At 34.0% G+C, this 23830-nt stretch overlaps 1 protein-coding gene across 2 annotated transcripts in view; it reads right to left on the bottom strand.

Moving 5' to 3' along the window:
• Positions 1-23830, bottom strand: part of LRP6 (LDL receptor related protein 6) — a 125273-nt gene that overhangs the window by 90109 nt on the left and 11334 nt on the right. For both annotated transcript variants that reach the window (XM_074269163.1, XM_074269162.1), the window contains exon 2: positions 17700-18093. In XM_074269163.1, coding sequence (XP_074125264.1) covers positions 17700-18093 — 394 coding nt within the window. The remainder of the gene's footprint in view (positions 1-17699; positions 18094-23830) is intronic.

Below are 23830 nucleotides of genomic sequence, written 5' to 3'. Positions count from 1 at the left end.
CCATACTCTTTTGAGGAAAGAAAAGCAGGGATTTTGAGAAAATGTTTTTATGTATTTATTCTAGGAAAAGCTGTCTGGATGTGATGTTCATGATAGCCTCATCTATCTCTCTCCACACACAAGTCTTTCTATGGGTAAAGTTCCTGGTTACTATCTCCAGTAACCCACAAAATTCCATTTTATTTATTTATTTTTTCTTTTTTTGCTCACTTGTGAGAGTTGTTTCTTCTAGACTCCAAGCCATGAAATTCCAACTTTTTGTTTAACCTGAATATCATCTGATACCTGATTCTGACACTCAGCATCCCCTAAATGCTGCCACCATCACCTTCAAGTCACGTCTCCCCTCCTCAATCTGGGCCTCACTAAGCAGGGACAAGTTATACATCTTATCAGCCTGAAGCAGCTTCAGAAGAAGAGACCTTCTACCCTTTTTCCTATACAAATCTGAGCTTCTTGGGTAAATGTTGCAGTGGCCTTAGGCACTGAGCCTTGACAATGCTGTAATTTCACAGATAATGCTGGCTGTTAGATATCAATCTGTTGGTCTGTAATGCGGCATTCTTGAGACAAATGGTGGGGTACTCTTCCGTTTCCACCTCTAGACCATTAAATTCAATGTTGAGGAGCACATTAAAATTGGCATATTGCTGACATAAGGCACCAGCTCTCTCAATCCTTTTCCTATGAATTTGTCTTCTTGATCCTATTTTTGGTTTTTATTTTTCTGAATCCTTTTGGAGCTTGGTCCAATTCAATTGGCATTACAATTGTGATGAGCTTTGCCCCTTGACTCAGAGATGGGTTCAGAGCTGCAAATTCTTTTAAGAAATCTTGCCATGCCTGTCTATAATACTCAATCTTTTGGAATCTGCCTCTGAACCTCAACATTTGGTGACCTGTTTTTGTCCTGTTATATAAAATTAATTCATCCCAAGTTTTCTTTTTTTTTTCTTAATCAGGACAAGAAGGAGGCCTTCTAGGTATCCAATTATGCAATGACTTAAAAAGAAATAAAAGAAGAATATCTCTCACCAGTATGGAAGATGCAAATGGATGGGGAGACACCTGGCCTCCACAAAGGATAATCCAGACTTATGGGCCGGCCTCTTGAGCCCAGAATGGAAGTTGGGGGTATAGAACTCTGATATAGATATATATATATATATATCTATATCTATATCTATATATAGATATATATAGATATATCTATATATAAATATAGATATATATAGATAGATAGATAGATAGATTCTGAACTAGCTAATAAAATTATAAACTGTAGTTGGGATTTATCACTAACCAAACTGCCAAAGCCTTGCATCTACTAGTAGACCAAACCACTCAGACCAGGGAAGCTGTATTATGGCACAGGCTAGTGCTAGATAACCTCCTAGTCAAGGAAGGTGGGGTTTGTGGAAAACTGAATCTGTCCAATTGTTGTCTAAAAATAGATAATAATGGAAAAGCAGTGGAAGCAAACTCCACCTCAGCAAATCAGCAGAAGATCCTGAGCCCCAATGTGGTGGAGATGGCTAAAACCAACACCCAAATCTCTTTGTATCTCAGCATATGAAGGAAAGCCAGGAACTTTCAATTCTGGGAAACACTCCATGCCAACAAACAGTCAACCTCCAGCAGCCAGACTTATATTTGCTTCAATTCTGGGCAAACAGGTACCCTCCAAAGGCAATACCTCCTGTCCTTCAGCACAGCCCTAGGCAAATAGACACCAAATCTACAGTGCCTAAGCAAACAGGCATCTGCCAATAAGAGCCCCAAAAGTTTCAGAGTTACCCCACAAACAGGTAGCCTCCGGAGGGCAGACTACCCTGTGCTTTAGCACAGCTCTTAAGGAAATGCCTCACCTGCCATCAGTATAAGAAAGACAATTATATACCAGGTAAGGCTATTGCAGTACTAGTCACTCCCCCACCCATCCTGGTCCTCACCCCTTTAGTGAAACATTGATACAAAGTTCCCTTGCAAGACTCAGACAGGATACACCAGTGCAACACCAGGTCCCACAACGACTGGTAAGAGAAGTCTGAGACACTACTTGTACTCTAGAAAAACTCAAATTTAAAAGAAAGGAGAAAAAAAAAACACAAACAAACAAAAAAGCAATGAGCAAAAAGCAACAACAATAACAAAGAATGGGGGAGGGGAAGAAGAAGCATGTGACCATAGAAAGTCAAAGAAAAATATGAATTGATCTTAAGACCGGAGAGAACTCATGAAAAAGCTTAAAAAAGGCACTTAAATATCAAATAAGAAATGTAGAAGAAAAATTAGGAAAAGAAAAAAAAAAGAGTGATTATTGATTAGAGAAATAGAAATTAAAGCAACTCTGCAGTACTTCCTCTCACTTATCAGATTGGCTAAGATGACAGAAAAACATAATGATAAATGTTGGAGAGGGTGTGAAAAAAACTGGAACACTAATGTGTTGTTATGAAGTGATTCAGCCATTGAACAATTTGAAATTATGCCTAGGGCTATATACTTTGATTCAGCAGTGTCATAACTAAGTTTGTATCCCAAAGACAAGACATCATAAAAGAGGGAAAAGGACCCACATGAGTAAAAATGTTAGTAGAAGCTTTTTTTGTAGTGACAAAGAACTGGAAATCAAGTGGATGCCCATCAGTTGAGGAATGACTAAACAAGTTATGAATGTAATGGGAATATGACTTCTATCAAAAAATGAGCAGGCTAATATCAGAAAATCTTGAACTAACATGAACTAATGCTAAATAAAGTGAGCAAAAACAGGAGAATATTTGCACAGTAAAGCAAGATTATGTGATGAGACTATGAGACTCTCAGCAATAAAATAATCCAAGATAATTCCAATAGACTTAGGAAGCAAAATGCCATTTGCATCCAGAGAGAGAACTATGAAGACTGAATAAGGATCGAAGTACATCATCTTTACCTCTTTTTGTTTTTTTCTTTTTCATGTTTTTTTCCCCCTTTTATTCTGGTTTTTCTTTCAAAACATGATGAAAATGGAATTATGTTTAAAATGACTTTATGTGGTTGCCCACTATCACCATTACTATTCAATATAGTACTAGAAACTCTAGCCTCGGCAATAAGAGCCGAGAAAGAGATTCAAGGAATTAGAGTAGGAAATGAGGAAATCAAACTATCACTCTTTGCAGATGACATGATGGTATACTTAGAGAACCCCAAAGACTCTGCTAAAAAGCTATTAGAAATAATTCAGAACTTTAGCAAAGTCGCAGGATACAAAATAAATCCACATAAATCCTCAGCATTTTTATACATTAACAACACAATCCAACAGCAAGAGATACAAAGAGAAATTCCATTCAAAATAATTGTCGATAGTATAAAATATTTGGGAATATATCTACCAAAGGAGAGTCAGGAATTATATGAGCAAAATTACAAAACACTTGCCACAAAAATAAAGTCAGATTTAAATAATTGGAAAGACATTCAGTGCTCTTGGATAGGCCGAGCGAATATAATAAAGATGACATTACTCCCCAAACTAATCTATTTATTTAGTGCTATACCAATCAGACTCCCAAGAAACTATTTTAATGACCTAGAAAAAATAACAACAGAATTCATATGGTACAACAAAAGGTCGAGCATTTCAAGGGAAGTAATGGAAAAAAAATTAAATAAAGGTGGTTTAGCTATACAAGATCCAGAACTGTATTATAAAGAAACAGTCATCAAAACCATTTGGTATTGGCTAAGAAATAGACTAGCTGATCAGTGGCATAGGTTAGGTTCACAGGGCAAGATAGTGAATAAATATAGCAATCTAGTGTTTGACAAACCCAAAGATCCCAAATTTTGGGATAAGAATTCATTATTTGACAAAAACTGCTGGGAAAACTGGAAATTAGTATGGCAGAAACTAGGCATGGACCCACATTTAACACCACATACTAAGATAAGATCAAAATGGGTCTAAAATTTAGGCATGAAGAACGAAATCATAAATAAATTGGAGGAACATGGGATGGTTTACCTCTCAGACTTGTGGAGGAGGAAGGAGTTTGTGTCCAAGGGAGAACTAGAGACCATTATTGATCACAAAATAGAACATTTTGATTACACCAAATTAAAAAGTTTCTGCACAAACAAAACTAATGCAAACAAGATTAGAAGGGAAGTAACAAATTGGGAAAACATTTTTACAGTTAAAGGTTCTGATAAAAGCCTCATCTCCAAAATATACAGAGAATTGACTTTAATTTATAAGAAATCAAGCCATTCTCCAATTGATAAATGTTCAAAGGATATCAACAATTTTCAGACGATGAAATTAAAACTATTTCCACTCATATGAAAGAGTTTTCCAAATCAATATTGATCAGAGAAATGCAAATTAAGACAACTTTGAGATATCATTACACACCTGTCAGATTGGCTAAGATGACAGGAACAAATAACAATGAATGTTGGAGGGGATGTCGGAAAACTGGGACACTGATGCATTGTTGGTGGAGTTGTGAAAGAATCCAGCTATTCTGGAGAACAATCTGGAATTATGCCCAAAAAGTTATCAAAATGTGCATACCCTTTGACCCAGCCATACTACTACTGGGCTTATATCCCAAGGAAATACTAAAGAAGGGAAAGGGACCTGTATGCGCCAAAAAGTTTGTGGCAGCCCTTTTCATAGTGGCTATAAACTGGAAAATGAATGGATGTCCATCAACTGGAGAATGGTTTGGTAATTATGGTATATGAATGTTATGGAATATTATTGTTCTGTAAGAAATGACCAACAGGAGGAATACAGAGAGGCTTGGAGAGACTTACATCAACTGATGCTGAGTGAAACGAGCAGAACTAGGGGATCATTATACACTTCAACAATGATACTGTACGAGGATGTATTCTGATGGAAGTGGATATCTTCAACATAGAGAAGAGCTAATCCAGTTCCAATTGATCAATGATGGACAGAATCAGCTACATCCAGAAAAGGAACACTGGGAAATGAGTGTAAACTGTGAGCATTGTTTTTTTTGTTTTGTTTTGTTTCTCTTCCCAGATTATTTTTACCTTGAGAATACAATCCTTCCTTTGCAACAACAACAACAAAATTCGTTTCTGCACATATATATTGTACCTAGGATATTCTATAAGATATTTAATATGTATGGGAATGCCTGCCATCTAGGGGAGGGGGTGGAAGGAATGAGGGGAAAAACTCGGAACAGAAGGGAGTACAAGGGATAATGTTGTAAAAAAAAAAAATTTACCTATGCATATGTACTGTCAAAGAAAATGTTATAATTATAACAATTAATAAAAAACAAAATTTAAAAAAAGATTACAAAAAAAATCATTTTAAAAAATGACTTTATGTGTTTAACCTATAGCAGACTGCTTGATGTCTAGAGGAAGGAGGAAGAAAAAAAATCGATACTGAAAAGCTTACAAAAATGAATGTTGAAAACTAACTTTACATGTATTTAGAAAAATAAAATACTGAGAAAAAAAGAAATGAGAGATGCAAGAGAATTATTTAAAAAAAAAAAAGAGTCAACAACTTGAGGAAAAACAAACTGCTTAAAAAAAATCCACTGCAGAAAACTCCTTAAAGATATAATTGTCCAAATGAAAAAGAAAGTGCAAACACAAATTGAGGAAAACAACACCTTAAAAGTTAGAGTTGTGCAGGTAGAAGCTCTATGTGACATAATCACATCAAAAATAAATCATACTAATTTAAAAGAATGAAAAAACAGATAAAAAAATCAAAACTATATATATGTATATATATATATATATATATATATATATATATATATATATATATATATATATATATATGCATAGAAAGAAGTGCTATAAATTTTCACCTTGAAAATTAAAACAACTCTATTCAGCCTAGCTAAATTGACAGAAAAAGAAAATGATACCAAACAGGATTTCTCTGAGGAAAATGGAACAATGATGCCCTGTTGATGGTATTGTGAACTAATCCAACCATGCTGGAGAACACTCTGGAACCATGCCTAAAGGGAAACCAAACTGTACATATCCTTTGATCCACTAATCCACTTTGATCCACTAATATCACTATTAGATCATAATAAAGGGAAAAAGACCTACATGTGCAAAAATATTTATAGTAGTCCTTTTCATAGTGGCAAAATATTAGAAACTGAGGGATGTCCATCAATTCAGGAATGGCTAAATAAACTGAGGTATATGAATGAAAGGGAATATCATTGTATAATAAGAAATGATGAATAGGCAAATTTCAGAAAAACCTACAAACTGATACAAAGTGAAATAAGAAGAACCAGGAAAACATTGTACATAGTATCTATTGAATGAGTCCACTCTTCTGAACAACACAATGATCCAAGTCAAGTACAAAGGACTCACAAAGTAAAATACTATATAGAGATAGAAAGAACTGATAGACGCTAAATATCTATACTGAAGCACATTTTTTAAAACTTACTTTATTCTTTCTTGTGGTTTTTTCTTCCTTTCACAACAGTGAAATATGGAAATGTTTTACATGATAGCACATGTATAAATTATACAAAACTGCCTATCATTTATGGAAGAAGGAAGGGATAAAAATTTGTAATTCAAAATCTTGTAAAAATAAACCCGTAAACATGTTTAACCTATATTGGATTACTCACTGTCAAAAGGAGGGGGCAAGTAGGGAGGGAGAGAGAAAAATCTGGAGCACAAGGTTTTTCAAGAGTGAAACTATTTTTGAAAAAGACATGACAATAAAGGTAAAATTGCCACTTTTAATAGGAATCTACTTCTTAAAAATATATAAAAGGAAAACACAAGGGAAGAGGAATGCATTAAGCAAGTAATGTACGCCAGGTAGCTTATAAATATCTCAATTTACCATCCTAACAATTTTTTTCAGGTAACACCTATGATTATTCCCATTTTAAAGTTTATTTTAAATGGAATCAGATGAAAGTAAGTGATTTGCCAAGGACCAAACAGAAAATAGATAATTCTGGATTTGAAATCTGATCTTGCTGACTCAAAGCTAAGAATGCTATCTACACTATGACTTGTAGTGAGAGTACTGTAAAGCAAGGATTTCATAGAAAAGAATCTTCCTTTTTCTCCCTAAAACCTCAATAGCTCTGAGGTTAACTGGTTGAAGAGGTATATTGCACTCTTACTGTCTTAGACTGTCTAAACTGCCTAAATTGTTTTAGGTTCCCTCTGGAGTATGTAGTAACAGTTGTGATCCTAGATTCAGGAAGACACCTTTGGAAGAGAAAGCCACTGCTGCTTTGATTACTCCCCATGTCCAGAAGGAGAGATTTCTAGTCAGATGGGTGATATAACATGATAACACATATATACATATACACACATATATATATGTACATATATATGTTATAACATATATATTTATCATATATTATTATATACATATATATTTATTATTTTATATAATGATATACATATATATGTTACATACATATATATGTATATCATTATATAAAATAATAAAAAAGACATGTACACTCACCTATAACTTCTAAGAAAAAAAAAGAAAAAACTATTTTTGCAGTATTTTGAAAAATATAAAGCTATTATTTTAAAAAATGAATACACAAAATTTTCTTGGTTTGTAACTGAGAAAATAAAATAGTATAGAAAAATGCATAAAAAATAAATAAAAGGTACCATAAAATTTAAAAATAAAATTTATATATATATCAACCTATCTATACCTAGATTACTCTGATTATGGGCTTGGATAATAGAACTAGCTACTGGAAAGAATGAATCTAGACCTATAAGACTTGAAGTCAAATAAAAGCTAGCATTTATATATCACTCGAAGTTTTCAAAGCACTTTTAAAACATTACTTCATTTGATCGTACAGCAATTCTGGGAAGTAAGTGCTACTATTATTACTATTAATAGTATCCCAATTTTTTAAAATGAGAAAAGTGGGGCAGGCAGGGGGTGATTTATCCTGGGTCACACAGCTAGCCTCTGAAATCAGACTGGAATTCAGGTCTTTCTTCCTAATTCTATATTCAGCACCTTATCCACTAGAGCACCTAGTTATTTCTATTGACTCATTACTATTTTTTTGATCTTGGATTTCACTTCTTCCTCTTTGGTTTGGTTTCCCCATCTCTAAAAAGAGGAAGTAGGCTTAGATGATCTCTACAATCTCTTTCAGCTCTTAATACTATGAACCCAGGGAGCAAGGGGGAGAAAACGAATTTTATGCATCACATTTAATGTCTTTCTCCAAAGTTTCAGGTTTCAAGATAAGATTTATGAGGAGGAAAATATATAGGGAGAAAAACAAAGAGATAAGGAAAAAACCTTTGGAGAATATATTAAGGAAGTCCGAGAAATAGTCAAATAATTAGAAAGGAAAAAGATCTTGGAAGAAAAGTATCTAAATTTGAATCCCAGAAAATATTTTTTATTCTGGTTGACTGTTCTCCTTTATTCTCAAAGACCAAAATGACATCACTATGGTAAAGTCAATTTAAAGTGTCCAACTGTGGGCAATCAGATCAATCCAAGTTCAGAATGCTGTCTCAGATTGAGCTCAAATAATCCCTAAGAACATTTGAGATGGCTTTTCTAACTTCACACATCTTGCATTTCTTCTGGGCTAATTCAATTCTACTTTGCTCTGCACCCTCCATGCCAAGCTGGGCAGTCCTGTGCCAAAGTTACTCATGTCATATAATCAATTCTAAAGTTCTTAAGAGAGACCTTGAAAGTGTCCTTGTATCTATTACTTTTTCTGATCACCTTATGAGTGCTTGCCCTGTGTGAATGTTCCATAAAATGATTTTTTTTTTGGGCACGCGTACATTGGCATTCAAATAATATGGCAAGCCGAATGGAGTTGCATTCTCTGCAATAGAGTTTGAATGCCTGGCAGTTTAATTTGAGAAAGGGTTTCAGTATGTGGTTATCTACTCCTGCCAGGTGATTTTCAGAATCTTCCTAAGATAATTCAAATGGAAATAATTCAATTTCCTGGAATGGTGCTCCTATGATGTTTCACAGGCACATGACAATAAGGTCACAAGGGAGGCATCTTTGAATTCTTGGGGTATAATTTCCTCTTGCCTTATAATTTGGAAAATTTTAATCAGCTTTTGTATAGACCCCACAACTTGTAAATCTCAGCTGGAATAGAATCAGTACCAGGTGCTTTGCTACATGAAAACAGTCTAATGGCATTCAAAACTTCTTTTTTTCTGTTGCGACTTCAGCTACAGTGATTGATTTCAACGTGAGGTAAACAATCAATGCATTTTTTGATGATAGTCTGTTGAGAATACTATGAAACTGTTTAGTTCATCACTCTATAATCATGTCCTTATCACTGAGCAATGTGGCTTCATTAGAACTTAGTAGCTGAGATGTACCATAAGTCTTTGCCCATAAATAACCTTCAGTTCATCATTGTCACAATCAGCATAACACTGAGTTTCATCTTCTTACTGAGTCAGGAATCTTGCATCTCTCAAAGTCTCAAATGTACTTTACTTTTGATGGCATTGAATGCTACCTTTTTAGAGATGGATAAACTATCCTGCTAGTAAACCCTGTGGAGTTCTCATTTTTCATTTGGCAGCTTCTGAATTTTCCCATCATTTTTATCAAACCAATCTTGATGTCTGCAAGTGTTCTGACCCAGATGAGCAAATGCAGTATTATATACCATGTCTCTGAAAACTGTCCACTCCTTTTCTGCTCCGCTGTTGTCAACTCTGTTGGCTCAATATACCCTCCAAATTAGCAACAAACTGTTCTCTACTTTGGATAAGTCACGCAAATACCCATGTCCTTAATTTCCCAATGTAAAACAAAGGGGGGGGCTGGTCATACTAGATGATCATGAAGGTCTTTTCTAGCTCTAAATAATACAATTCTATAAGAATGATAGCCAAAGAAAAGTTTCAAAATAAACTCTATAACCTTAGCGAAAGTATATAAAATGAGTGCCAACTTCAAAATTAGTATAATTTGGACAGTTAGATGGCCCATGGATAGAGTACTGGCCCTGAGGTCTAGAGGACCTGAGTTCAAACCCAGTCTGACATTTAACATTTAGTAGCTACGTAACCCAAAGAGAGAAGGAGAGAGAGAGGGAGGAGAGGGGGAGGAGAAAGAAAGGGGGAAGGAGAGGGGGAAAGGGAGAGGGGGGGAGGGGGAAAGGGAGAAGGGGGGGAGGGGAAAGGGAGAAAGGGGGGAGGGGGAAAAGGAGGGGGAGGGAAAAAGAGGAGAGGGAGAGAGGGAGAGGGAGAGGGGGAGAGGGAGAGAGCTCACATCTTCCTGTATGATTAAAAAGCTGCCTGACCTCTAGCAAATCTCAACCTGTCAACCTCAGTTTTCTTATCAGTAAAATAAGGCAATTAGAGACTAGTGTTTATGTCCTCTTCCATTCTAAATCTATGATTCTATAATCTTGTAACTTGGAAATACTTGTAATAATTATTTGTTTTAAAAAAATAGTGAGTCACAGATTTGTTAAGATGATAGGAAAAGATAATAATGGGGTTGTAGGGAAACCGGGACAGTAATACATTGTTGGTGGAATTGTGAATGGATGCATTCCAGAGAGCAATTTGGAACTATGCTCAAAGAGCTATCAAACTCTGCATATCCTTCAATCCAGCAGTGTTTCTATTAGGCCTATATCCCAAAGAGATATTAAAGGAAGAAAAGGGACCCATATGTGCAAAAATATTTGTGGCAACCCTCTTTGTAGTGGCAAGAAACTGGAAACTGAGCGGACATCTATCAGTTAGAGAATGACTGAATAAGTTAGGGTACATGAATGTTATAGTGTATTATTGTTTTATAAGAAATGATCAGGAGGATGATTTTAGAGAGGCCTAAAAAAACTTACACGAACTGATGCTAAGTGAAATGAGCAGAACCAGATCATTGTTCATAGCAACAACAATATTATATGACCATCAATTCTGACGGACGTGGTTCTTTACAACAATATTCAGGCCAGTTCTAATGATCTTGTGACAAAGAGAGCACAAATCTATACAAGGGTCAATGTTGTCAAAATTATCTGTGCATATGTTTTGAAAATAAAAAGCTTTAAAAAAATTGATGAGGAGCAGCAGAGATTTTTAACTTACAAAATAAAACTTCATTTACTTCTGCCAGGGTAGATTAAAAAAAAAAAAGAATGAAAAAGGATATTAAAGAATATTGATTGTTAAAATGTTGGGAGAATGTTTTTGTCAAAAATAGAAATTTATTTTAAGAACTGAAAAGAACCTAAAGTAATTTAATTCAATACCTAAAGTAATTTAATTCAATCCACTGATTCTACAGATGAAAAAAATCAGAGGCTAAATGTATGAAGTGACTTGCTATACTAACACTCAGTGATAAAGACTAATATCCCAAATATATCGCCTTTTATATATTATAATGTTATACTGGCAATATTGTAAACTGTTTTTCGGTATATTGACCTGCCTTTGTTTTAAATGAGAATTTCACCAATGTCAAAATCTATATACTATAGCTATCATCTAAGTCCATGGTACAGGTTTTTGAAGACTCAAAACTAAACAAATTTTTGACAAAATGATGGTTATATTGAATAGGTGTGTGTGTGTGTGTGTGTGTGTGTGTGTGTGTGTGTGTATGTGATATGTAAGTAATTGCTTGCTTACTTTTACAAAACATGGAAAGCATAGCCTAGCAACAGTTCTACCCGTTAAACTCATTTCTCAGGTTCCTTTTTTCACAAAATAAGAGTAAAATCTCTTAAATATTTCTCCAGATTCTCACAAAGGCAATAGATAATGCTGATAGTCTCTTACAAATTAGTTCTTCAATGGTGATTAACTGTGCACATCTCCTTAGGAAAAAAAAATTTATTTCTTTCTCAGTCATGATAATCCATTGTCCTTTAGAATTCAATTCCCTCTCATGAAATTATGATAAAAGTATATGAAGCCTTTGTGAGAAGAACTTTTGAGACTGAAGTTTAATAATATGAATTGAAATAATGTTGTTTCCCTCGTCATTCCCACTTTCCTTTTTCATCATTTTCCTTTTGAGAACCTTTTGTTCCTCCAAATTGTTCATTACTTTTTTCAATACAACTGCTTGCTCACTGTTAACATACATGTACATTCATGTATATATACACATCCATAAACACACACACATATAATATACATTTGCATTATCTGCTATTATTAAATTCCATAATTAGTACACTGAGGGTTGCCCAATTCTATTAAGACTGGAGTTTAATATTGAGAGAAGAAATGTTATGGGAAGAGAAGTTTCTGGACTTCCAATAAGGAAAGAGGCATTAAAGATTAAGAAACTCCCCAAGAAAGAAGAAGGATACCAGATGAAACAATGATCACTAAAATCAAAGAAAAACATCGGAAATCTCCTTTATTTAGTTTATGACTATAAAAGAGTGGGGGGCAGAGGAGAGAAGAGGAGAAGGGAAGGTAGCTAAGTAATCTGTGTATACATAAGAGCTGACACCAGTGCAATCACTGATATCCTCTCTGAGCCACAGCTAACAAAGTTAGCTCCAAGTAATGCCCATGGACCCAATCAGTGATGACAGAGTGCAAAGGCAGCCCACAGGAGGGTCATCCAGGATTTAAAAAGCAGCAAGATTTCTAATATCCAGGGTCCACACCAGGAAATTGAGAATATAAGAACCAGACCAAGATGTTCCAGAGTCCTCCAAAATGTCTAAAGACTGATTTCTCATATTCAGTGGAGTTCATTAAGACAACCGCAGAGCTCAAAGCTAACTCCAAGACAATTCCAAACAGAATAAGTAGTAGCCAAATGGCTCTGACCCTGAAACAGGTTCTTATACTCAAAGCACAGCCTTTTAACAAAGCTAATTAACAAAGGAAGACCTATGATTCTGTCACTCTGAACCTGAAGAACTTTCTTCAGGTAACTAGAGCTAGTAGCATGATACTAGAATTAAAACAGAGGCAAGGGCATGGAATTTGCCCTTAAATCCCTTAACTGGGATCAGGTACTTGCAACATTCAGACCAAAAGGGAACCAATCAGACTTCTTTCTGGATCAGACAACTTTGGGCACACTAAAAGTTACCAATACCCAGTCTGAACATTTCATGAAATCCTTGAGTCACAATGCACTCAATATCCAGAAAAAAGCAGCAGGACCTTAGGAAAACAAAACAAAACAGAACCAATCAAAGACATTCCTTCCAGAAGTGCAGATTCTATCCTTAATACAAACTAGTAGGTTGAAAAGCAAGGTTAAATGGAGAGGGGGGGAGGGGGAGAAAGAACCCTTACAATAAAAGAGTTATTATTGTTCAAAGGATGCTCAAGACACAAACTCATAAGAAAAAAAACCCCAAAACATTAACAAGGAAAACTTCAAAAAAAAACTTAACAACCAGAAGTTATAACCAAGAATTTCTGGAAGAAATGAAGCAAGAGGGTTTTTTGTTTGTTTGTTTTTTAATTATTTTATTAATAAAAGTATTAAAATATTGGTATTGAATTCCAAATGAATTTAAATTAATGAGCTGGAAAAAGAAAGGAGAGTTGTGGAAGAAAGACCAAGAAGGAGAAATAAGAACTTAGAGGAAGGTAGAAAATCTTAACCTAGCAACAGACTCTTTGAATATTAAAAAGGACCAAGGGCAAGTTAATGTCTTTATGAAACAAGCAATAGGAAAACAAAAGACTGAAAAACAAGAAAAAGATATAAGGTATTTCATATCAAACATGATCTTGAAAACAGAGGAAGGAGAGGAACATAAGAATCACTAGATTACTTGAAAGTCGTGATAAAAACTATCATATTTCAAGAAATCATGCAAGGTTGATGAATATGAAAATATGTTAGAAGAATTGCACATGCAAAAAGATAAAGGCTTACAATCAAGAATAACTTATCTAGGAATAATCTTAGGAATAGGGAGGAGTGGGGGAGAGAAGCACTTCCAAACTTTCTTAATTTAATTTCCTAATTTAAACACAGGAGTCAAGACAAACATAGAAATATAAAGAGGCAAGCAATCAGAAGAAACTAAAGAGGAGAGATGATACAAGCCCTGAGAACATTAATATCAGGGATCATGGGTGGAATTAAATAAGGCAGGGGACTTAGAAGAGTTTCAGCTATGTTTTTTATTATCTTAGAGCAAGGATAGGGAACCTTTTTTCTTCCAAGGATCATTTTGATATTTATAACATCATTCTGGGCCATATAAAATTAGTAACTTATAGAACTCAAGCAGTGGGAAGTTACTATACCTAGATTTCAGCTCATCATGGCCTGTGGTAGCCTTAGTTGCCCCTAGTAAATAATTTCACAGGCAGAAAAAGGGCCAAATAAGGTTCATTCCCCACTCATTTTAAAAGAAAGGGGAGTGTGGGGAGGGAATAGAGGGGGGGGTAATTTGGAAAAATGAATACAAGGGATAATATTATAAAATATATATATATATATATATAATAAAAAAAATTAAAAAAAAAAAAAGAAAGAAAGGGGAGTGTGGGGAATTAATTTTTGGGAGGAAAGTAAGGAATTATCTCATATAATTGGAACAGTCCACAAACAGGGAAATAGTAGTGGGGAAAATATTTAAACTTCACTTTCATAATGAAATGGTCAGAGGCAAGATAGGAGGTAGAATACATAAAAACAACAGAATTGAATTGGGTACAGAAATAAATTTCACTTACCAGAGAAAAAGAAGAAAACAAGGAAGTAAGGTTAAGAGGAAGAGTAAGTTGAGGGAGGTATTAATTATAAACTAAACAAACTCTAGCCACAGAAGTTGTATCACAGCAGAAAGAGAGAGAAAAGATGGGCCTTAAAAGTAAAAAGACAGAGACCTAGCTCCCTGTCCCAAACGAAAGAGATACTTTAACCTGAGGAGAAAGGGGTTCTGCCAAAGGTAGAATTTGATACCAGTCTTAAAGGAAGCCAAAAGGCAGAGCATTTCAAGATGAGGTATAGCCTAAGAGTTCAGTCTTAAGAGTGTATGGAAGGGAATGAATTGTAAGAAGACTTGAAGAGGAGAAGGGAACCAAGTTGATCTTGTAAGTACTCAAGCACTTGCAAGCTGTATAACCTTGGGCAGTCACTTAACTGTTTACCTTAGTTTCTTCATCTATAAAATGAGCATGAGGAAGGCAAGAAAATGGCAAACTTCTATCAATATACACAATTTATTAAGGAGAAGGGAGTGAGATGGTCAGACCTACAATTTAGGAAAAATCTCTTTGGCGGCTGAGTGGAGGATGGGAAGGAGTGAGGAAAAACTTGAGGAAGGAAGACTAACCAGAAGGATGCTTCAGTAGTCCAAATGTGAGATGATAAGGTCCGGCAACCAGAGTGGCTCAGTAGAAAAGGGAGTATATATAAGATGTTGGCAAGGTGAAAATAACAGGATTTGGCAACATATTGGATGGGGAAGGAAAGCTTGAGTAGTTGAAAGAATTGTACCCTTAATAGTAAGAAGCTAAAATTTAAGGGAAGGTTTGGTTTAAAAGACAATGTGTTCTTGTTTTAGACATAATGCATTTGGGATGTCTATGTCCAGTTCAAGATGTCCAAAAGGCAGTTGGCAATGCAAGACTAGACATTAGAAGAGAAACTAGGGATGAATAAACTCCTTTATTTGACATTTAAAGCTCTTTACAACCAGTCCCCATTCTCTCTTTCCAATCATATTACTCCTCTGCATGCAATCTATGGTACAATCAAATTAATGTCAATGTTATATTCATCACACAGCACTACCAAAGCACCAGCTCCTTTCATACTAATACACTCCATTATCTCTCTCTCAAAATAATATTATATTTATACCTAGGTTCCAATCAGTGAAAAGAATGAACTTCCTGAAGTGGCTGTATCATTCAAATTTGCACTGCAGATTTTCCATTGGGCAGGAAATCATTATCAAACCTTAAATAATTTATAATCTCAAACAATATAAATTCAAATACACATTGCTACTTAAAAGGATTCATTATCCATATTAATAAGGACTTCTTTGTACTTTGCATTTACTTTGTATACACTTGTACATGTTCATATTTTCTCCATGGATAGACTAAGTTCCTTTATTGTTTCTAGTTTAACTTTGTAACTGACATGTTCTAGCAATCTCTTACACAAAGTAGATGTTTTATAAGTAATTATTAATTCATTAATTGGCTAGAAATATTTTTTCATAATCCTTCAGCAGTTCCAAATTTCACAACAAAACTTCTTCCAACTTCAATATTATCAACCAAACAGCACTGTTCATTAATTGTTTTTGATCTCTTAAAACATTTTCCCCCAAAAAAATTCCCAATGTAACAGAAAAAAATGCATACATTATGATTTACTTTATTTTCCCCCTCATTATTATATAAATATGCTAATAGATATTCAATTTATCTGAAAGTGACTCTGAAGATGGTCTACTGCTCCAACTCAATAATATAAATGAGGAAATTTAGCCAACTTCACAAATCTGTTCACTTTTTTTCCTGTCTATATATTTGTAAACCTTGACTACCATAAAATTCTGCAGTACATTAAAACCAATAAGTAAAATAAATAACCAGAATTCAGATATTCACCTCTAGATTTAAACCCAGGAATAACCAATCTTGTTTCCCTTTTTCTATCCTCAGAAGATTTAGCATGACTGACAACTATATAGCTCAATTTAAAAAACTTTACCAGGAGGTAATTTGAGGGCCTGGCTGAGGTACCCTAAGACAGACTCCTACATTAGAAAATATCTTTCAAATTTCATGATGCATTATAGCCAAGGCTACATAAAATTCCTTCATTTGTGAAAACTAGACCTCAAAAAGAAAAAAAAAATTCACCAAGTAAATTATTAATGGCATACTACATCCTAGATGCACAGGATATAAACTTCAAAATGGCAATTTATTTCTAAGTTTATTAGCAACTAACTGAAAAAAGATTATGGCTTTTGTTCCTTTGCTTTATTGTATTAACCCTATCATAATCAAAAAGCCATTAATGACTCCTTATACAGAGAAATACAAGTCCTACAAAAACTGACTGTGTTCTGAATTAGAAGCAGTAGTATACAAAGAATATTTTAATATTCTCTGTCCTCCAATAATCAAATATTATTCCCTATTATTAATTCTTTCCTCTTCTCCACGAAGGTAGAAAAATAAAACAATTATAATAGATTACACTTATGTAACAAATCAGATCAGGTAAGTGGAACAGTGAATAAAACACTACACCTAGGGTCAGGAAGACCCGAATTCAAATGTAGCACTTATTCAAACACTTACTAACTGTGTAACCCTGGACAAGCCACTTAACTCTGTTTGCCTTAGTTTCAGCTATAAAATGATATAGGAGTAGGAAATGGCAATCCTCTACCAGTATCACTGCCAAGAAAATCCCAAGTGGGAATCATAAAGAATTGAACACAACTGAACAACAACACCATGTAGCACATCAAAATACATAAAGTATTTTATGTAATATATACATATACAAAGTACTAGAAAAACCCAAACAATACTAATCATAAAGTCCATTATGCAACACTAAGATAACACTCCAGCTATTAAGTTATTAAAATTAATAATCCTAAATTATTAAAATTAACCTTTTTTAAAGGTATAAAATGAGTTTGTAAATAAGACTAATAACTTACCCATTTGCAGGATCTAATGCAATAGCTCTTGGCTGATCCAACTCTTGCCAAAATAAAACTTTTCTTAAAGTTCCATCTAAATTGGAAACTTCAATCCGATTAGTTTCAGAATCTGTCCAGTATAATTTTTCTCCCAACCAATCACAGGCCAGCCCATCGGGGGATAATAATCCGGAAACAACCACATTTTGCACACTCTCGGTTTTGTTAAATTCTGTTCGTTTAATGGCTTCTTCACTTACATCACTCCAGTATATCAAGCCATGGTCAAAAACGAAGTCCACTGCAGCTGCATCCTCCAAACCTCCAACCACAATTGTAGCATTCTCTTTATCATTGGTAGCATCCACCAGTCGTAAATCCCGTCTATTTGCATAAAGCAACAAGGGAGCCCCTATAAAAGAAAAAACATATACAAATAAAAAAGATATTAACTGGAATGAATAGGGTTTCATATGTAGAGTTCAAATAATTTTATGTTTTATTCACCATAACAAGTTAATATTAATAAAAACCCACTGATAAAAACTGAAACGCCAATATAAAAGTTTACTGTAGAGAATCATGTCTGTAACAATTCCTGTCTGCTACAACGAAACTACTAAAAATTGGTTATTTGTATAAAACCTCCAGTCATAGAAAACTCACTATCAAGAAAGTCCACTGATTTTGGAGCAGTTCTAGTGTATGTAAGGGGATTAGCGAAAAAGGGGGAAAGACAGAAAAGTGAGGGAGAATATATCTGAGACTCTCTTATGCTGTTAGACTTCTTCTACAAGGTAACTTTTTTTTTCTATTTCTACCTACTTCATTATATATTATTAGTAGTCTTTAAATAGGGTCTACTAAAAATAAAGTAAAAACAAATAAAAATATTTCATGGAAATATTAAGTTGCTAACTACTTTACTGGACTATAGTCACATAAATTAAATAATTCTTTGGGCTGTTGTTTTTTTAAAACCCTTACTTACCAAGCCACTGACATTTACCCATCTTAAAGTGTGGTTAGAAGAACCTAAAGGTTAGAGTAGAGACTATAATTAAGGGGAATCAACACCATAGATAAGACCAAAACTATGCTGTAATAATCTTAAACTCTCATCCTTACTACTGAAAAGATTTAAATAATAAGAAACAAAGCCAAACCAAAAACCTTTATCTTCAAAAGGGAGACCCAACTCCTTAAGATTAAAATAAAAGTCTTATAGTAGCCCAAACCAGTATTAAATATTGTGACCAACCACTAAAATAGAAACTAGTTTATTATCTTGACTCCACCAAAGACAAAGGATGCTCACAAATTCAAATACATGTATATTTTAACAAAAAATACACCAGTAGAACCAGCCTTGAATTCAGGAGGACCCGAGTTCAAATCTAGTCTCAGACATTTAACACTTCCTAGCTATGTGACCCTGAACAAGTCACTTAACCCCAGCCTAAAAAAAAAAAAAATATATATACACACACACACACACACACACACACACACACACACACACACACACTAGTTCTTCAGCTGGCTGCAGTGTCATACAACCTTATTTTTCAACATCAGTCTTTATGTTTGAAGCCTAGTAGTAATTATCTGTGCATGTGGATTCTCAGACACTTATTAGTGTGACCTGGAATAAATAACTTAACCTCTGTCTGCCTCAGTTTCTTCAAATATAAAATGAGAATAATACTACCTATCTCATGGAGTTGTTAAAAAAAAAATCATTTAATACAGTGTCCAGGCACATTGAAACATTTAATAAATACTTATTCCCTTCTCTTCCCTTTTCTTAAAACTACAAATCAATGCCAATAACAACCTGTCCATGTGCATTCCTCTTGCATGAAGCCTGTCCCTGTTTTCCCACAACTTTACCTTGAAGATTCACGCAATGTGTTTGGACCTTCCTCTCATTTTCATGACAGTGTATGGATACTGAAGGATCAAAAAGGCTGTCCATCAGTCCTCTCGTTCTCAATTACATGACCATTTATTTATATGATGACATCTTTTATACTATTTTCCTACACTATTTCTTCTTTATAGTATGTTGTAGCCTGCTCACATCCATTATGCACCTCTTCATTGCCTTTTGGATGACCTTCAAATTCCTTTCAGATTAACATTTTATGGTTCAGAACCATATAAAATCACCTTAAGTATAATAATATGAGCTAAAGTTTTAAGGAGAAAATTGGGATATTAAAAGAACTAAAAGCAATCCTGAACTCTTTCATCTTGCTTTACAATTTGAAACCCAGACAATTCTCCATTTCTAGTATATCTCCAAGATGTGTATTGATAGACCAGCTCTATTGATTATCCAACCAACTAAAAAAATAGACATTTTTTTTTCTCTAGATGGTTTTTATTTTTCTCTCGAATAATTCTAAATCTCATTTAAAGAGGCTCTGGAGCTTGACAAAATCTTCAAAAATTCTGGCCTGTTGGGATTACTAGGTGAGAACTCAGGTTGTCTGGACAGTGACAAGGTGAGAATTCAGGTTGTCTGGACAATTACAAGGTGAGAACTCAGGTTGACTTGATAGAAGGAGCAAGCTCATTGGCTGAAGTGGTTCTTCCTGCAGAGAGCCCCGTCAAGCCTGATGTAATGCAGAGACTTCTCCTCTAGGAAGAACCACTTCAGCCAATGAGCTTGCTCCTTCTATCAAGTCAACCTGAGTTCTCACCTTGTAATTGTCCAGACAACCTGAATTCTCACCTTGTCACTGTCCAGACAACCTGAGTTCTCACCTAGTAATCCTAACACTGGCCCACAATCATTCTAGCCTCACTTTCTACAGGAAATCCCTCTTCAATTTTAACTTGGTTAGTACACATCTTTACTTTAGACTTCACTTGATATTAATAGCCAGAAGGTTTAAAAAAATTTTATTTCTGCAGCTATTCTCCTTGTCCTATTACTAGCAAAGGTGAACTATAGACCAAATCTAATTCTTTAAATTGAATATCTAACAAATCTGAGGGAGAAATAAAAGACCTTTCAAAAATGGATAGGAAAAAATACTTAACCAAACAAAAAAATAAAGAAGAAATTAAATGGGCACAACTGTTAATAGTTAAAAATGCATCTGTAAAAGCAAAATAAAGTAATAAGAATTACAAGAAAATGGGGGGAAAAGTCTCTGCCCCCATATTTCTCTAATAAAAATCTGATATCCAAGTTACATAGGGGATTGCTATAAATAAATAAAAACAAAAACATTCTCCAATAAATAAATGATCAAAAATGTGAACAGTAAATTCCCACAGGAACAAATTCAAGCTATCAATATCTATATTTAAAAATGCACTAAATAGCTATTAGAGAAATGAAAATTAAAACAACTCTAGTTACACTTCACAGCAATCAGGCCTACAAAGATGACAAAAAGGGAAATGGGAATTGCTGGAAGGACTATTAGAAAAGAGTTATCAAACTGGTCTAATCATTCTGGAAAACAAAAGCAATAAAAAGAAATTGTGCCCTTGGACTTACAAAATCTCTCCTCTCCAAAAAGTTTAAAGAAAGAATAAAGGAACTCATAAGAACAAAAATAGTTATAGCAACATTATTATGGAAAATAACTGAAAACAGAAGTTTCTCTACAGCTGGAAAGTGATTAAAATTATATAGTATATGAATGTGATGGATTATCCATAAGAAAGAAAAGAATTATAAAACATTAAATACTAAGATGAGAGCAGAAAGAAGTTACTCTCATGCTAAATTTAATATACATTTTAAAAATCCAAACCATATATAAGTAAAGTTCACAGTTTTATTATACAATCCTTTTTTCATCCTTTGAATAATGAAATGTTTATGGTTATTGATATTTAAGTTCCTAACAAAAAAGAAAAAAAAAATTTAAAGAAATAATATTGGTATTTGAAAAGGTTCAAAACAAAGAGCTATGAACTTTTTTAAGACTTATAATCTCTTGTAATGTAAAATTAGTCCTTCTTATTGGTCACATTTTTTAAAGTATTCTTAGATTATTTTTCTATACAGTTATGAGACAGAAAAAAAACCAACCTGTGGTTATACTAATATAGGGAACTTCAAGATGAAACTTGTTCTACCAATGGAGCCTAGCAACAACTCTGCAACTTATATTCTTAGAAAATTGATTACCTAAAGTTATAAGCCAGTATGTTTCAGAGGTGGAACTTGAATCTAGGACTTCCTAAATACAAGAACAATTCTGTAACAGACTACACTCATTAAGAGAAGCAAAGCATCCAGGAAGGTTATGACAGTACCTGTATAATACTCTTCAGAAGACATCTAGAGGATTATATTGTTTCAGTGGCTATATTTTAAGATGAAAGAAAAGTATGACAATGAAATCCATTAAAAATCATTCTATATGAGTCAGCTGAAGCAACTAAGGATGCTCATCCTAAAATGAGAAGACTTAGAAAGAACCTGTAATGCCTTCAAATATTTCAAGAGCTGTTATGTAGAAAAAGAATTATAATTGCTCTGCTTAGACTCCGAAGACAAGAGTTAGGAATAACACATATATATAATGCCAAGAACCAGGGTAGTTCTACAATTAAGTCTTAATTTACATTTTTCCCATCACTACCCCACAGGAGATAATTCAATGTAGTACGGCCCTGGGGGGGGGGGGGAAGGAATAGACTCAAGTTTGGGTTCTGCCAAGAATTAACTGTAAGGGGAAAATCACTCAAAACACCTGAGTGTGAATTTCTTTTCTGTAAATTAAATTTTGTGTAAATTGCTTTATTACAAATATGATATATTATAAATATAACAAACATAATATTTGCACCACTCCACAGGGTTGTTTATACAAAATGTTTTATAAACTGTAAAATACTATTAAAATAAGTGATGAGAACCCTTGGCTCCAAATAAATAATCCTTCCCAGAATGTATTTGTTTATTCAAGTCTTATACTTTTTTTAAAGTTCCTTCAAAGCCCAGCTCATGTTAGAGCCTTTCCAAATTGCCCCATCTCTCAGTGATCTATTACTCCTCTAAATTCTTAAAACAATTATTATATATCTGTTATTCACTGAGACTTCACATTATCTTTTTAATTTGTATATCTTCTCTCCCTAACTAAGCCACTTAAAAACCAGAACATGCATTATCCTGCTTTGTATCTGAAATACCTAGTATAGTACCCTGTACCTAAATTGTAGTCAAAAAAATTTGTTGATGATTCAATTCTAAAATACTATCAAATATAGCAGAACAAATTGCTGTGTTTTATTTCTCACAATCAATTGAAAATTAATCAAACTATTCTTCTAAATTAAATATCAATCAAAGATTAGAAATAATGTTACTAATTGGCTAATTTCTCATTAGTTAAGTTCAAAACAAGATCCTTTTGAAGACAAAGCTCTATGCTAACACTAGTAAAGACACAGATTTAGCTACACATTCTCTACACTCACAAAGCTTGCAGAATCTATAAATACCACACGCATACAATTATGATGCAAAACAATATATGTAAAATGCATAAAAGACAAGAAGGAAAGTGCTGAATGAGATTTGAAGAGGAAAAGCCCATTACCAAGCAGGAAGATTATAGCAATCAACTTAGGGAGAAGGGGGGATTCAAAGGTGGAAAAGGATTCCAAATTTAGGAAAGGAGATTTCAAACATAAGGAGGGAAAGCAGAATATATATGGGAAGATACTGAGTGGTCAAGTTTGCTAAAGAAAAGGGTACTGAAAGGCTGGAAAGTATGAGATAAGGTTGGAAAGAATATAATATTAGAATGTGGAATAATGTCAAGCAAAAAAATCTAAAGAAAAACAGTATGGTAGTAAAATGAAGAAAGCAAGGACTCTGAAATTGGATACTTAACCTGAATAAATAGGAAGTTACTCAGTTTCTTCATCCATAAAATAAGGGGGCTAGACTAGATGGGCATCTAACATCATTTTTAGTACTAGGTCCATTTATTATTCTATGATGAAAGGAACCTTAAGTTTACTCAGGAGGCAATAGAAAAGAATTATAAATTTTTAACTAGAGGTATGACATGACCACTCTATGGCTGATAAAATATGAAAGATGGCTGGGAAGAAAGATAAGTTGAACTGAAAAAGATCTATTAAGAAGGAAGCTCTCAAAATTGTTC

The sequence above is a fragment of the Sminthopsis crassicaudata genome, chromosome 5, assembly GCF_048593235.1.
Source record: "Sminthopsis crassicaudata isolate SCR6 chromosome 5, ASM4859323v1, whole genome shotgun sequence".
NCBI lineage: Eukaryota > Metazoa > Chordata > Mammalia > Dasyuromorphia > Dasyuridae > Sminthopsis > Sminthopsis crassicaudata.
Note: the sequence above shows the minus strand (reverse complement) of the source record. Positions and strands in the feature narration are given on the sequence as shown.